Below are 13,139 nucleotides of genomic sequence, written 5' to 3' on the forward strand. Positions count from 1 at the left end.
CTATGGGGAAGGGTTAAAAAATTCATCAAAAAACAATCAATATTCATGAAAACTTTATCATGTAGATCATGTTACAAGGAAACTAAAAAAATTATTTTACTTGATTTGAAGCGCATATGTATTAGTTATCGACTTTACAATATTGAGCTATTTTATGGTTTTTCTAAATTCGATAAAACCAAATGGGTTTCAAAGGAATCGAGTGGTTTTTACCACAAAATAAATGTGAAAAATACAATCGAATACCGACAAAATCGAGCGATTAATTGGTGAAATCATCCGGTTATTAAATGCCTAATTCGGTTAAATTTCATGTGGTCAAACCAGTTTGACTAGATAAATTCGTCCAAATTATCGTTGAATTTTTCAAATATCATGAACATCGGAAATTCAGTTATCTCCGTATTTTTTCAGGGTTTGAACGAATTTTCGAAGTTACTATGAGGTGGCTGGACCGGTGCATCCTTGTTGTCCCCTTCCATTTGTTCACTTGCCACTGCACTGTTGCTTTGTGAATACTACTCCAGTCCCGGTGCTGCTAGTACTCTCTTTGTGTTGGATAGAGGGGCTGTTTGGTAGAGCTCTGATTCTGTGATGAAAGTGATTCTGTGGTGGAAGTAGAGTAGGAGTGATTCTACGGTGGAAGTGATTCTGTTTGTAAAATCGTTTGGTATGTTAATAGTGGAAGTGCTGAGAGAATATTGTGTTGAAATTGAGGAGAATCAGTCGGAAATCAGGTGAAAGCTAGTTTTTTCAGCTCCCACCTCGCTATACAAAACGGGAAGTGATTCCCGCGCTGAATCACTCCCCGACCAGCCCATTTGGCTGGGAGCGATTCCAGTGCGAAATCAGCTCCCAGAGCTCTACCAAACGAGGCCAGAGAGTAAATTTCATAAAATTATATATATTTGTATTTAACTATTACAAAATTATAATTTTTAAAATGAGTTTCACAACAAGTATTTATGCCTATAGTAATATAAAATTATAACTATTTACATAAAATATTTTTACTTTTGTGAAATAAAAAAATATAGTTTTGTGTTATTAGGGATATAATTATTTGTAGTTTTACGAAACTCGTAAAAAAATTATAAATTTACAAAACTCATTTCAGAAGTTATAGTTGGTGTAAATAGTAGTAATTTTGTAAAATTTATTCTTAGACATAAGAGAGACCGGCGGTTAGAGTTTCGCATCAGTGACAAATAGGAGTGGCATTATTGTTGACATACAATGCAGAGAGATTAAGGTGTGTTATCTGTCGAGGTGTTCAGAGACCACTACTCCTAGTAGCAGTAACGACGTTAGAGAGACATAACTGCTGACGCGCTGCGTGATACGCGTTTAGTAGCTACGCATTATAACCTGCTCTCTTTTCCCTCGTATAGATGCATCCATTTCCATGCCATACAGATACATGAACGAGACTCTCTCTCTCTCCCTCTCTCCCCTGCACCCATTAAACTCGGCTAATGATGGCCGTATCTCGTGAGTGTAGGGCCACTGGATCAGTGTGCTTCGATAATCCTAGACAGGCCTAACGAGATTTATACATCATATATGCACCGTACGTAGCAGACACGAAGTCATACAAGAGAGGCGAACAACACAACACAGCAAGAACCAAACCGAAGAGGCCAACCAGATTATAAACCTACAGCCTCTCCTCTATCGAGGAGAGGGGGAAAGAGACACGGTTTAGGCCGCGAGGGGCAGCAGCGCGCGGCTACAGGCTTACATAAGTCAGAGAGGGAGGAGAGCCAGGAGCCCAGGAAGAGAACAAAAGTGAAACTTTGGTTCTTTCTTTTGGGCTGCTAGCTTGTGAGGCGAGGTCCTTGTTAGTTCAGAGATGGGCAGCGGTGGTAAGAATGGCGCTGTGAGGCGGTACATCAGATCCAAGGAGCCCAGGATGAGGTGGACCGCCGAGCTCCACCGCAGCTTCCTGCAAGCTATAGAATGCCTTGGCGGCCAAGACAGTGCGTTCTTCTTCCTTGCTCCTTTTGCTTCCCATGGCATGCAGTGTTCATGGTGTCAAATCACTATATATGCTTGTTTCGATGGGCTCTCGATCTCCTCGAGTGTGCTGCTGTATGTGCCTTCTTTTGCTATAGTGTTTTCTCTCTTTTTCATTGATGGTGCTAGTTACTGTCTTCCTTGGTTGTTGGATCCTTAGGTGGTAGTAGTATTCCTGTCCTCGAGAGATTCTGAAGGATTTTCTCGGTGCCATGAAGTGCTCCTGCTTTTCATGCCTTTCTGTTCTTATGTTGGTTGTGCTGTTCTCTTTCTGTTCTTTTTAGCAATATTTTCAGCAGCCTAATTACTATCTTGGTGGTGTTAATTGCAGAGGCTACACCGAAACTCATTCTTCGCTTCATGGCCGTGAAAGGGCTCACCATATCTCATGTCAAGAGCCATCTCCAGGTTCGATCTCTTCAGCGCTTCACACTTGCAGGCCATATACTGTTTTTTTTTGCCCTTTGGAGGAGCGTATGAAAATGCAAAACTTTGATTCGTCCATGTGCTCTTTTGAACAGATGCACAGAGGCGCGAGGCTTGGCACAGGCAGAAGAGGTGAAATATGAGATGTGCCCTCGTTTGCATGCCTAATTCTTTCCCAACTTCATCATCCACCAAAAAAAAAACTTTTTTCATGGCATCCGTCCCATTTTTTTACCTCCACCTTTTGCTTTGGATAAGACGATCGAGGCCGTATTATTATTAATTATTTTACATGTCAACGCATTTAGCTTAGTTGCATTGTTTATTCAAGCTTCAGGAACAGAGCACACGTTTTGTCGTCTACCACAGTAAACTGAACATTACAAATTTTCAATTTTTTAATCAAGGTTCACAACTTCACATTGCCTTGTGGTCTGTGTGACTCTTCTCTAATAAGCTCACTTTCCCACATGCTTACCACACTTGCCAACTTACCAGCAATCCCTGATTCCCTTCTCATGAATACCTTCATCATGCAAATCATCTCGTTTTTCGAAAAGCTAAATAAAAAAAATCGCACGCTTTAGATGTCGCTAATGGAAAGCGAAACCCCTTTCTTTGATGACACGATCAGAGACGCACCCACAGATGCAAAGGAGGCACTCATGTGGTGCTGATGAGCAAGGCCCCAAAGACTTCCTGTGCCCCCCTCTGAAAAGGTTTGGTCTGTAACTCACTTTTCCATCTTTGAATTGTGTTCAATTAAAGACAAGCTTTTTGGGGCCTAATCAAAAACTCCTTTCCCCTTGGTGTCCATTTGCTCTTTTTCCCCCTGGGGGTCTTTGGATGAACAGGGCCAAGATTGGGACAGAAGCAGCCGCATACAAAGGCATGCAAGGGAGCCAGGGAATCAGTGAGAAGAGAGCTGCTGGGAACCAGTACTGCGTCGATGATTACATGCAAGCCATGGCGACGGAGAGGAGAATAAAGGAGGAGGGCCTCAGATGGCAGAGGGATGCTGCTGCTGCTTCCAGCGTCCAGGCCTTGGGATGTTTGGTGCAAGAATCCGACCCTTTTCAGGTACATCAGCTAGAAAGTAAAAGTTTGCAAGAAATATTGGGCAAAAGTTGATCAAAAGTAGATGTATCTTGTCTTAACTGCTTGCTTTCATACTTTGATATTTCTCTTCAGATTATCTCCTTCAATTTTTCTATGTCCTTTGCATGTCATCTCCTTTATTCATTATTCAACCAACCACTTACAAATGGGTTGGACTTATTCATTTAGCTGTACTCCCATTTTGCACTTGTCGATATTTATACTATATTTTGGTGGTAGAATTTTTCGCAAAAATATATTTATCGATGGGGCCCACTTCTCATCCCTAGGTATTGGTCAACCAGCCAATCTAAGATCTGCATACGTTTTACTGGGCTTCATATTGTAGTTGTGTGAGCACTGGAGGTCTGATCTTTTGCTTGACTGACCAATGCACAGCCACACACCCTCCTCCTACAGGACTGCCGTATCTCTGGCGCATGTTTTGTAGAAGATACACATTTATGGGATTGTTGGTACAGGTATCACTTCAGTATCTGACTACATGTACAAAAGGGCATGCATATCCAACCATATAAGACTGACAAAAAATTAGCTTTTGAAATCTTTGTGTTAAACAGAAATCATAAAACCGTTTCAGGCATTTACTTCACCTTGCAGTAGTGGCATGTAGCAGTGACTTTTGCACTGTTCAGATCCAAGCTTTGCACCCGGTGGTTCTCATGATGATGGTGGCGCAGATAGAATTTACTCATTGTAGCTTCTCTGTTGGTTTGCTCTGACTGAAAATTTCTAAAAACTGCACATGTCCTTTTGCTTCTAAACACATAAATAGCGTAGATGCTGTACCCGTTACCCATATCCTGGCGATCCTTGTGGTTTTAGTGCAGAGAGGGAAACGATTTCCAACAGGTTCAAATCTGATGGTATAGTTGCATGTCAAGAAGATAAATTTTACAGTTACTGCTGGAGTACTCTTTCTGTCCTTCACAAAAAGGAGTACTCTTTCTGTCAATGTAGCAAATTAGTCTTTCTAACTGCCATTTCATTGATTCTTTAGCAGATAAGCAGACCTGAAGCACATCATCTGGGTCTTGCGGTGAAGCAGCAGCAGGGTTGCAAGGAGGAAGGAAACGGATGCTCGCTCTTCAGCAGCTTCAGCATCGCAGCAAAGGGCGAATTGGAAGAACCACCTGAACAATGCTCGCTGTCACTGTCCCTTGGTCTGGACCCGAAATGCGCCCGCGCCATGGCCCCCTCGCCCAGCGGAAGCAGCTGCGTCCTCTCGGCCTCGCCGAGGAGGAGGAGCTCCAGTGACTGCTCCGGGCATTCAGGCTGTTTCGTTGCGCCGGGTGTTAGCTTGGAACTTTCCTTGTCCATCTGTGGATCTTAGATCACTGTTCCAATTTCGGATTTGTACATCGATCGATCGGCAGTGTTGGTGATCTCCTGCTTTTCTTTTGGATATCCCTGACATCATGACCATGTAGCTGATGAATGATCTTAGAATTAACAGGTTATTTCTATTATGTGTAAGTCGTAAAGTTATCAAGCTGGCAAAAAATTAAAATTAGACAATATACATGACCGTATTTATCGAAATAAACAACATATCTCGTATTTACAATTTTAGCGTTCGTATTTGGCACTTTATTTATCGAAAATTGACTTTCGGTACACCGTACCTCGAAAATGTCATATTTAGCACACGGTGTGCCAAATATGATACTGTAGCATCGTATTCGGCACACAATATGTGCAGTGTTGCGCATGGATAGTAATATCAGTGTGTTTGAATTTCGCTTTCCCTCTTCTTTAAAACTGTGGTCTTCTTTTACTCTAAATATTTTAAAACTTTTTTTACGTGTTCCATAATCCATGTGCTATTTTAATTGTATTCACCGAATTTTTTTATATTTTAAATTACAATTCTCAAAAAAACTACTTTTATAAATTGTAACAATTGTTAGTGTCTTAAATAAATTACCAAAAATCTAGAAAAATTCATTAATATTCTTCTTATATGATAGACTAATTTCTAAAATTATTCCCAGTCCTAAGTTATACGATGAAAAAATAAGTTCTTTGTAATACTCTATTTATATAACAAATGATAAAAATGCATATAAATAGAGTATTACAAAGGAACTTACTTTTTCATCATATAACCTAGGGCCGAGAATAATTTTAGAAATTAGTCCATCACATAAAAAGAATATTAGTGATTTTTTTTAGATTTTTGGGAATTTATTTGAGACACTAACAATTATTATAAGTTATAAAAGTAGCTTTTTTTTTTGGAGAATTTTAAAAATATACAAAGGATTTTTTGTTGAATCTAATTAAAATGGGTTGCACATGGATTATGAAATATGTAAAAAAAAATTTAAATTTTTTAGAGTAACAGAAGACCACCGTTTTAAAGAAGAGGAAAGCAAAATTCAAACACGCCGATGTTACTGTTCATGCACAACACTGTTTATGACGGGCATATTCGGCACATGGTTGTGTGCCAAATATGGGCCTATTTTTGGCACACCGTGTACTAAATACGGTGCTATAGTAAAATATTCGGCACAACGTGTGCCGAATATGGTATTTTCGAGGTACGGTGTACCGAAAATCAATTTTCGGTAAATGAAGTGCCGAATACGAACGCTAAAATTATAAATACGACGATATATTATCTATTTTAATAAATACAATCACGTATATTATCTAATTTTAGATTTTTTCCTACCAAACTCCTTTCATAGTATTATAGTCGTACCGTTGCTCTCAGCTTCAGGCTTGAGCACCAAAGAACAGGGAAAAGTGTGATTCTTGCCCCAACCATCTTTTCCTTTGCCTCCTTTCGTTTGGTAATGTCAAAGGAAACTTTCTAGGGGTAGGGATCAGCAAATTGGCAACATCAGGTATTTTGTGGACCATGTTTGAGCCAAGCCTACAAACTAGACAGCGTGTAGTGTGTACCCTTTTTATGCAGAAGTCAAGAAAGAAATGTGGAAGACTGGAAGTAGTGTGCTGCTGCCCATAATGCTGTTCCTACTACTTTCCTACTGCTGACATTGACAGCTCCTGAAGCTGCAAGAATATCCTGAACTACGGAGATTCTATTTTCCCAAAAATTGCTCCTGCGTTTCACCCTTTTGTTGAGCCAGCTCTGCTTTGAGAGCATCCAAAGAATTTAGGTGGTCCTTTCGTCGGAGGCTACAACAATGTCTGTGCTTGCTGGAGTCTCTTCAACTGTATAAGCTACAGATAGGGCATGCTCCCGCCCAAGCAGGTCTCGCGTGTCCAACTGACAAGTTATGATCACTCCTAGAACAAGACATGCCAAAGGAATAGGGAGGAAATGATAAACACATATTGACCATTGGATGCTTCAGAAGAACATCTGGGCTTCGCCCTGTGAATTCTTACAACTTAAAGAGAGAATCAACAACTAGACCACCTAGTTGCAGCAGCATGATTAAAGAAGACGCAGTCAAAACATTTACCTCAGCGCGCCCACTACGTGGTTCTGAGCAACCGCGCGTGTGCGGTATGAGTAGAGGGAAAGGTGCGCCAAAAGGGGCAAGCTTGTCACAAGGACCACTTATTTCCTGCTCAAAAGAGTGGATGAAAATTTGACCTGGTTTACCAGAATCAGAATGTAGAAAAAATTATGAACTGAGAAACTAGTAAATAAGGGTGTACTCTTGAACTTTTCTATTAGAATATCAAATTTTGTCAAAGCAAAAATACCATCTCCTCTTCAAAAGTGTGAAACTACCAATTTCAGCTCAAGCGCACAAATTATTACCATGATGATCCTGACAGACGGCATCGCAAAGAAGTACGCTGAGCGAAACAAAAGCCATCACAGCTTCTGCCCATCAGCATCAACAATTCAACATCATGAAGCTTTGTGGATTGACCATTATGTATGGTGGAAACAGTAGCAAGAGAAAGTTGCTGAGACAGTGGCGAGGCCATCAAACCTCACAAGCTTTCCTCTGAGTTTTGACATTGAAGGGCACTGAAAAGGTGACAACTAGCTAAATTCCAAGAACTGGCACAATTCTAGGTTCTCAACAGTGACCTTCCCAAAGGGACCTGTCTCATTGTCCCTGGTCCTAGTGCATGAGCAATCATATCTTGCGCTACTTGTTTTTCATGAATCCTATCTTGATCACGCAAGCCCTCGACTGAAACAGTGGACAAAGTGCAGCAACCTTTCACTTCGCCGTTCCCTCAGTGCCATCAAAATTTACACCATTTAAAACATTGCGCAAACATAAAATGCGCAATGTGCTTAGGGCTGTAGCGTTTACGAAGGTCCAGAGCTTCAATCAGTTCTCGTCATATAATAGAATGGGAAATCAGAGTTGTTCAGTTGAGAACTTAGTAATTCGTTGTTTTATCTCATGGAGTTCTCTTGAGCTCGCTGTTTTGATTCTTCAGTAAGTTCCATGTCTGAGTTCTGAGCAAAGCTTAGCCCACTTCCAAGTTCTTGGTGAATCAGAGCTCGCCGACATGATTCTGCATTACTATTCCTCTGCTCTTACCATACACTCGTGGCACGCGTGCTAGCTAGTTGCACTCGCGTGGCTCTACGAGAAGGCGAATCCACCGCGACATATTAAAGGCTCTAGATCGGGGTACAGCACGGACCGAGACTCGGAAGACGTGCTCCTCGCCATCAAAAGACCAAACAGCCAAGAGCGCGCCGGGCCGTGCTTCTGGTGTTCTTGAAGAAAAAGGGCCGCGAGAGCAAGCTGGTGCTGCCTGCGGGAGCCAGAAGGCCAGACCTGCATCACTGTGTCTGCTAGCCCTCCTCTGTGCTGGAACTTCATCGTCGCCTTTAAACACCGGACTCCGAACGATTGCTACCTAACTAACAACTCAACCATTGCAGCTTGATCACTTCCAAAAACAAAACTGCTGCAGCTCGACCGGTACATATCTCCTGACCGTGTCCTGCATTTAGCCTAGCTGGCACAGTGCACTGAGGAAAGTTCAATACTTTCGAAAGAAAGATCAATTGACAGCAGACCTGTGCTGATTTACATGTCTTCAAATCTTTATGTTAGATTAGTCACTATTGCTCACTCGCTAAACAGCATCAGATGGCGTGCACTAATCTGCCAATTTCAGAAACAAATAGCAGCTGCTTGAAACCTAAATAAACATTACCATAATCCCCATATCCAATTTGAACGCTTGGGCAACACTTTACTGATCAAGCTACTAAAGAACAAACACAGAGTTCAGCAAAGCTCAATGATTCTTTGTAAGCCAAGAAATACACTGAATTTAAGTGTTGACAGAAAGTACGGAAAGTTGTTTGTAAATTAGCACCCAAAGATCATAAGGACAGATGTATAATGGTAATTTTTTCCCCAGAATTTAACATTACATTTGTAGTGCGTTCATTGCAACAAAAATGCTTACGATTCATCCAGATTTCTAAGTTTTAATTTGCTCCGACAAGGATTGAAAGAGTTTCAATTTTTGCGAGAAAATTCTGGGAGGGAAGCGATACAACTTGACATTTGGTACTGTCTCATATGATGGTATCTCAGAATGGTCAAAAGCATAAAATCTACATCAAAGTAGCAGCTGACCAGAAAAACATCGTAGAACACCAGAAATAATAAAATATCTTAGAAAGAAATGAGTTTGCCAGTTAGGCAGAAAGGTGTACAATACACTTCTTCCTGGAGATTAACCAAATCACACAATAACATTTACATCTACAAATAACAAATTTTCCCTACAACGACAAGCAAGCAGCAGGTATCAGTGTCACCAATTCCACGATTCACAGAGTATGTACTGTTCATTCCAGCAGCTAAAGTTATTTCTGAAATTCAGGCTACAAACATGTATATTCTACTAAAATGCTCTTGTAATGGCATATGTAGGCATGACTAGCTACTGGAGCACAACTGGACATATTGTTCTAACGTCTGAGAAAAGAACTGATCAATGCCAAAACGCTGGACAAAACTAAAACCAGTACCACATACAACAAATTCGCATTTGAATAAAAAAACTAAGTTGTCTACAGTGGCAGATCCAAATTTTTTTGAAAGGGTGTGCCTGTTCTAACACGACATATCACATATCATAAACATTATACGACAAGTTGGGCTGGGCCAAATTTTGGGATCTAGGGAGGTACTCAATTTTTTGGGTGGGCCTCGGCCCACCTGGTGACCCCCCTGGATCCGCCTCTAGTTGTCTAATAAAGTTCTATGAACTTTGCAGTATGACTTGCCTTGAACATTGATAGCATGATGCAACTAGCTTCTTAACAAGAATAAAACTAGATTTGCAACACCGCTTCAAGCAAATTGTTGGGACAACTCATTACAGGACAAGGAATAATAGGGGGACAGGGATCCAATCCAAATAGCCAATGACTCCTAAGAGAAAACCTACAATGGATATGTTCTTGCAGTAGCAAGATAAGTACACAAACCTTTCATAAACAATGACATGCTAAAGTTATGCAACATTGATAAGCACAGTAATCCAAATCTTTCATAAGCAACCAAAACGCACCATATATGAAGATAATAAACAATACAGCAGCAATACAAATTCTGCATCACACATACAGCATTGCACGTAATCCATAATCTGTAATATAAAGAGAGCATCACAGAAAATGAGTTTCGATCTCCATGCAAAAGACGCTACATTTTACTCAAACTCAGGACACATATTGATACCCATAAATGATAAACCAACATCCTCACCATAAGCTAATTCGACAGATCACATTCCGGCAATCTACTCATCAGCAACAAAGCTTGGAAATTTATATAAAGCTCATACTCATAATAACTTACTTAGCCTAATTACTACTACTACCTCAACCCACTCGATCGAAACTCAATTAGTGCAGTTCACCATTCCAGTTTAGAAAGCCAGATCAGGCACGTATCTGTCGAGAACCTGCCTCCCGGCGACGGCGGCGCCGGCCATGAGCCCCCCGACGATGGCGCCAAAGACCGCTGACCTCGGCCCGGCCGCCGCGCGGTAGAGCAACCCAGTCCCGAGCCCCGCCGCGACGGTGTTGGCCCAGTCGTCGGCGTCGCGGAGCCCGCCGACGCCGCTCTCGACCGCCGCGAAGAGAAGCCCGATCACGCCGAGCCGGTTCCCGTACGCGCGCCCCACGGCGCTGCACTGAGTGAGCGCGCGGCTGGCGCGGAGCTTGGCGGACTCGCCGCGCTCGGCCTCCGCCGCGGCGCGCCGGAGCCCCGCGGCGGCCCCCGCCGCGCTGCCGGTGAGGTACCCGCACCCGGCGTAGAAGGTGAGGTTCTCGCCCCAGGTGCGGGTCTCGCGGCGCTCCTCGTGGAACAGGAGCTCCGGCGAGGCCGGCAGGTCGTAGATCGCGCGGAGCGAGGGGAGGCTGAGGCCCTCCGGCTGGTACGGCGTGTAGACGCGTCGACCGCCACCGTCTCCCGACGGGCGGTCGCCGTAGGGGTACTGGTCGGCGGCGTCGGTCATGGCGGCGAGTGGCGCGGTGGGTCGGGTTGGGGTTTAGGGCTTTGGCGCGGGGTGCGGTCGTAGGCTTCGCCACTTCGGGAACGCTTTGGGCGAGAACGACGGCGGAGTAAGATGGGCTGAGGGCAACTCGAGCAGAGGCCGTATCCGGTCCACGATCCGTATCCATCTCGGATGCTGCTCGGCGTGAGGCCGGATACGGTCTCCGGTGGAGTCCGCATTGAGTTAAACAGGGTTTTCGGAGGGTTGTGGTATCCGCTTCCTTGTTAGTGACAGGACTGCCGAACGGGGGAGCTAGTGGGTATGTGCCGAGGCGAGGTGGGCGGCCTCGGTGGCCGATAAAAGTGAGCAGCATCCGGTGACTGGGTAGACGACATATCGTCCCTCGCGACTGATGACTGGGTCGGTGCAGATCTGGCGGTCGCGCTCCCAAATTCCCCCTATCGGTGTGCTCGACCGCAGTAGCAGGTCTGTGGTCGTCGTCAAGTCTCTGATAAGTTCTGGGTTCACATATCAATTTATTTTCCTGCAGCGTTTCTTCTCTGTTGGAACCACAGGTCATAGAAAATGTTACGTTTCATCTTGAACCTACACCAACAACGATCATTAAGCACCTCACACATACATCAGTATATAACATTTACACAAGAGAGTTTATGTTTACAATATTATCGGCGACGAAAAATGTAGTTGGGGTACACGGGGATCAGCGAAGTAGTCGTTGTACAACATAATATGACCCTCTAGCCGATAACGGTGGATACGCTGGCAACCAGGCACCGAACCGCTCCAAGGTCACCGCTGGGATGTCTTCGACTCCGCTTGTCAGATGCTTAGAGTCTTTAAGAATATATCATCTTCCTCATCAAAAGAGTCGTTAGAGGAAAAACACAACTCTCTCAAACACTACTTCCAGACTAAACGAGGATCCATTTAGCTACCTTGCATATATGTGAGTACCCCAGCCTCATATATATAGTGAGATGCTGAGCCTTGTGACAGAAGCCACCGCACTTCCTTCCCCTGGAAGCCACTAGTTGTGAGGCTTCCGCTGCAAGACGAGTGACCTTCCTCTACAAGTAAAATTGGAGTGATAGCACCGTCCATTTCGTATGTTGGAAGCAATCAATTGTGATTGCGTAGTTGCAGTTGTCGGGAAAAAATTGTACTCTCAAAAAATTCATGCCAACAAAATTGGTCCCTCCGAATTAAACGATTAACTAAATTTGTAGTGCACCAGTCCATTTGGAAAAATATATTTTTCTGAATAAATAAAATTAATAAACATCCTATCAACTTTTACCATATCATTCAATAGCCGTTGCAACGGGAACATGTAAAAAACGATGCTGCTATGGCGGTTGGAGAAAAAACCATTTAATTTTTGGGTTTTTTGGTGAACTTCACTGAAAATCGAGAAAACCGCTCGATAAATCGAGAAAACCGAGCGGTTACCGACAATACGGAAAATTCGAGAAAACCGTTCGATAAATCGCAAAAACCGACCGGTTACCGAGCGGCTAAAATCGCGTTTTTTCCCAAATTTCAAATTTTGCCTAATGAATTTTGTCTGATTTTTTTTGAATTTCTGACCGGTTACCGAGGTAACCGTAACTTTTTGGTTACCGTCGGAGCTCAATTCGGTAAGCCAAACCCTACACGGATGTAGTGTGAGATTAGATCTCTGAAGAGGTTCTAGTGCCCTTCAATCTCTGTACTGTGTATAAGAGGTGCATATGAATGTGGTGTGAGTAGGATGTGTGTCAATTATATATGTCATAAATGTAAAAAAAAGTTGTATATATCAGGCCTACCGAAGATAATCACACCGCATGAGATCTACGCCCCTGCGGCCAAAACAGTTCAACAACAGCAGGGACTTTTTTGGGCGTAGAGTAGGGCAACCATTGGACCAGACTATGATACTTACAAGTTACCATTGGACCAGACTATGATACTTACAAGTTACAATACTATTCGTACTGATCCAGAATCCAAATATCTAAGCACCAAAGGACCACTCGTGATCAATTTTTAATCCGTCCTTGTGAACGACTCTAAAAATAAGGCGAGCAGATCGAGCAGAACCGAACAATGTTCCGTTCTTCACCCGAGTGGCAACTGTTTCTTCAGAATAT

At 43.1% G+C, this 13,139-nt stretch overlaps 2 protein-coding genes across 4 annotated transcripts; one reads left to right on the plus strand and one right to left on the minus strand.

Annotated features, from left to right (window-relative positions):
* The first annotated feature begins 1,616 nt into the window (after positions 1–1,616).
* On the plus strand, positions 1,617–5,097 carry LOC133889761 (myb family transcription factor MOF1-like). 3 transcript variants are annotated; one of them, XM_062330230.1, is made up of 6 exons: positions 1,617–1,979; positions 2,348–2,424; positions 2,538–2,574; positions 3,077–3,161; positions 3,297–3,522; positions 4,562–5,097. In XM_062330230.1, the coding sequence occupies exons 1-6, from the start codon at positions 1,853–1,855 to the stop codon at positions 4,892–4,894; spliced, it is 885 nt and encodes a 294-aa protein (XP_062186214.1). In that variant the 5' UTR covers positions 1,617–1,852; the 3' UTR covers positions 4,895–5,097. The 3 variants fall into 3 exon arrangements, with proteins under 3 accessions (XP_062186214.1, XP_062186215.1, XP_062186217.1); XM_062330231.1 differs by having other exon boundaries at positions 4,565–5,097; XM_062330233.1 differs by lacking the exon at positions 1,617–1,979 and adding an exon at positions 1,980–2,091.
* A 5,002-nt stretch (positions 5,098–10,099) lies between these two features.
* Positions 10,100–11,253, minus strand: LOC133889762 (mitochondrial import inner membrane translocase subunit TIM23-3-like). The gene has a single exon (XM_062330234.1). It carries the CDS (start codon positions 11,002–11,004, stop codon positions 10,414–10,416), a length of 591 nt encoding a protein of 196 aa, XP_062186218.1. The 5' UTR covers positions 11,005–11,253; the 3' UTR covers positions 10,100–10,413.
* Between the last annotated feature and the right edge of the window lie 1,886 nt (positions 11,254–13,139).

Source organism: Phragmites australis, chromosome 13 (genome assembly GCF_958298935.1).
Source record: "Phragmites australis chromosome 13, lpPhrAust1.1, whole genome shotgun sequence".
Taxonomy (NCBI): Eukaryota; Viridiplantae; Streptophyta; class Magnoliopsida; order Poales; family Poaceae; genus Phragmites; species Phragmites australis.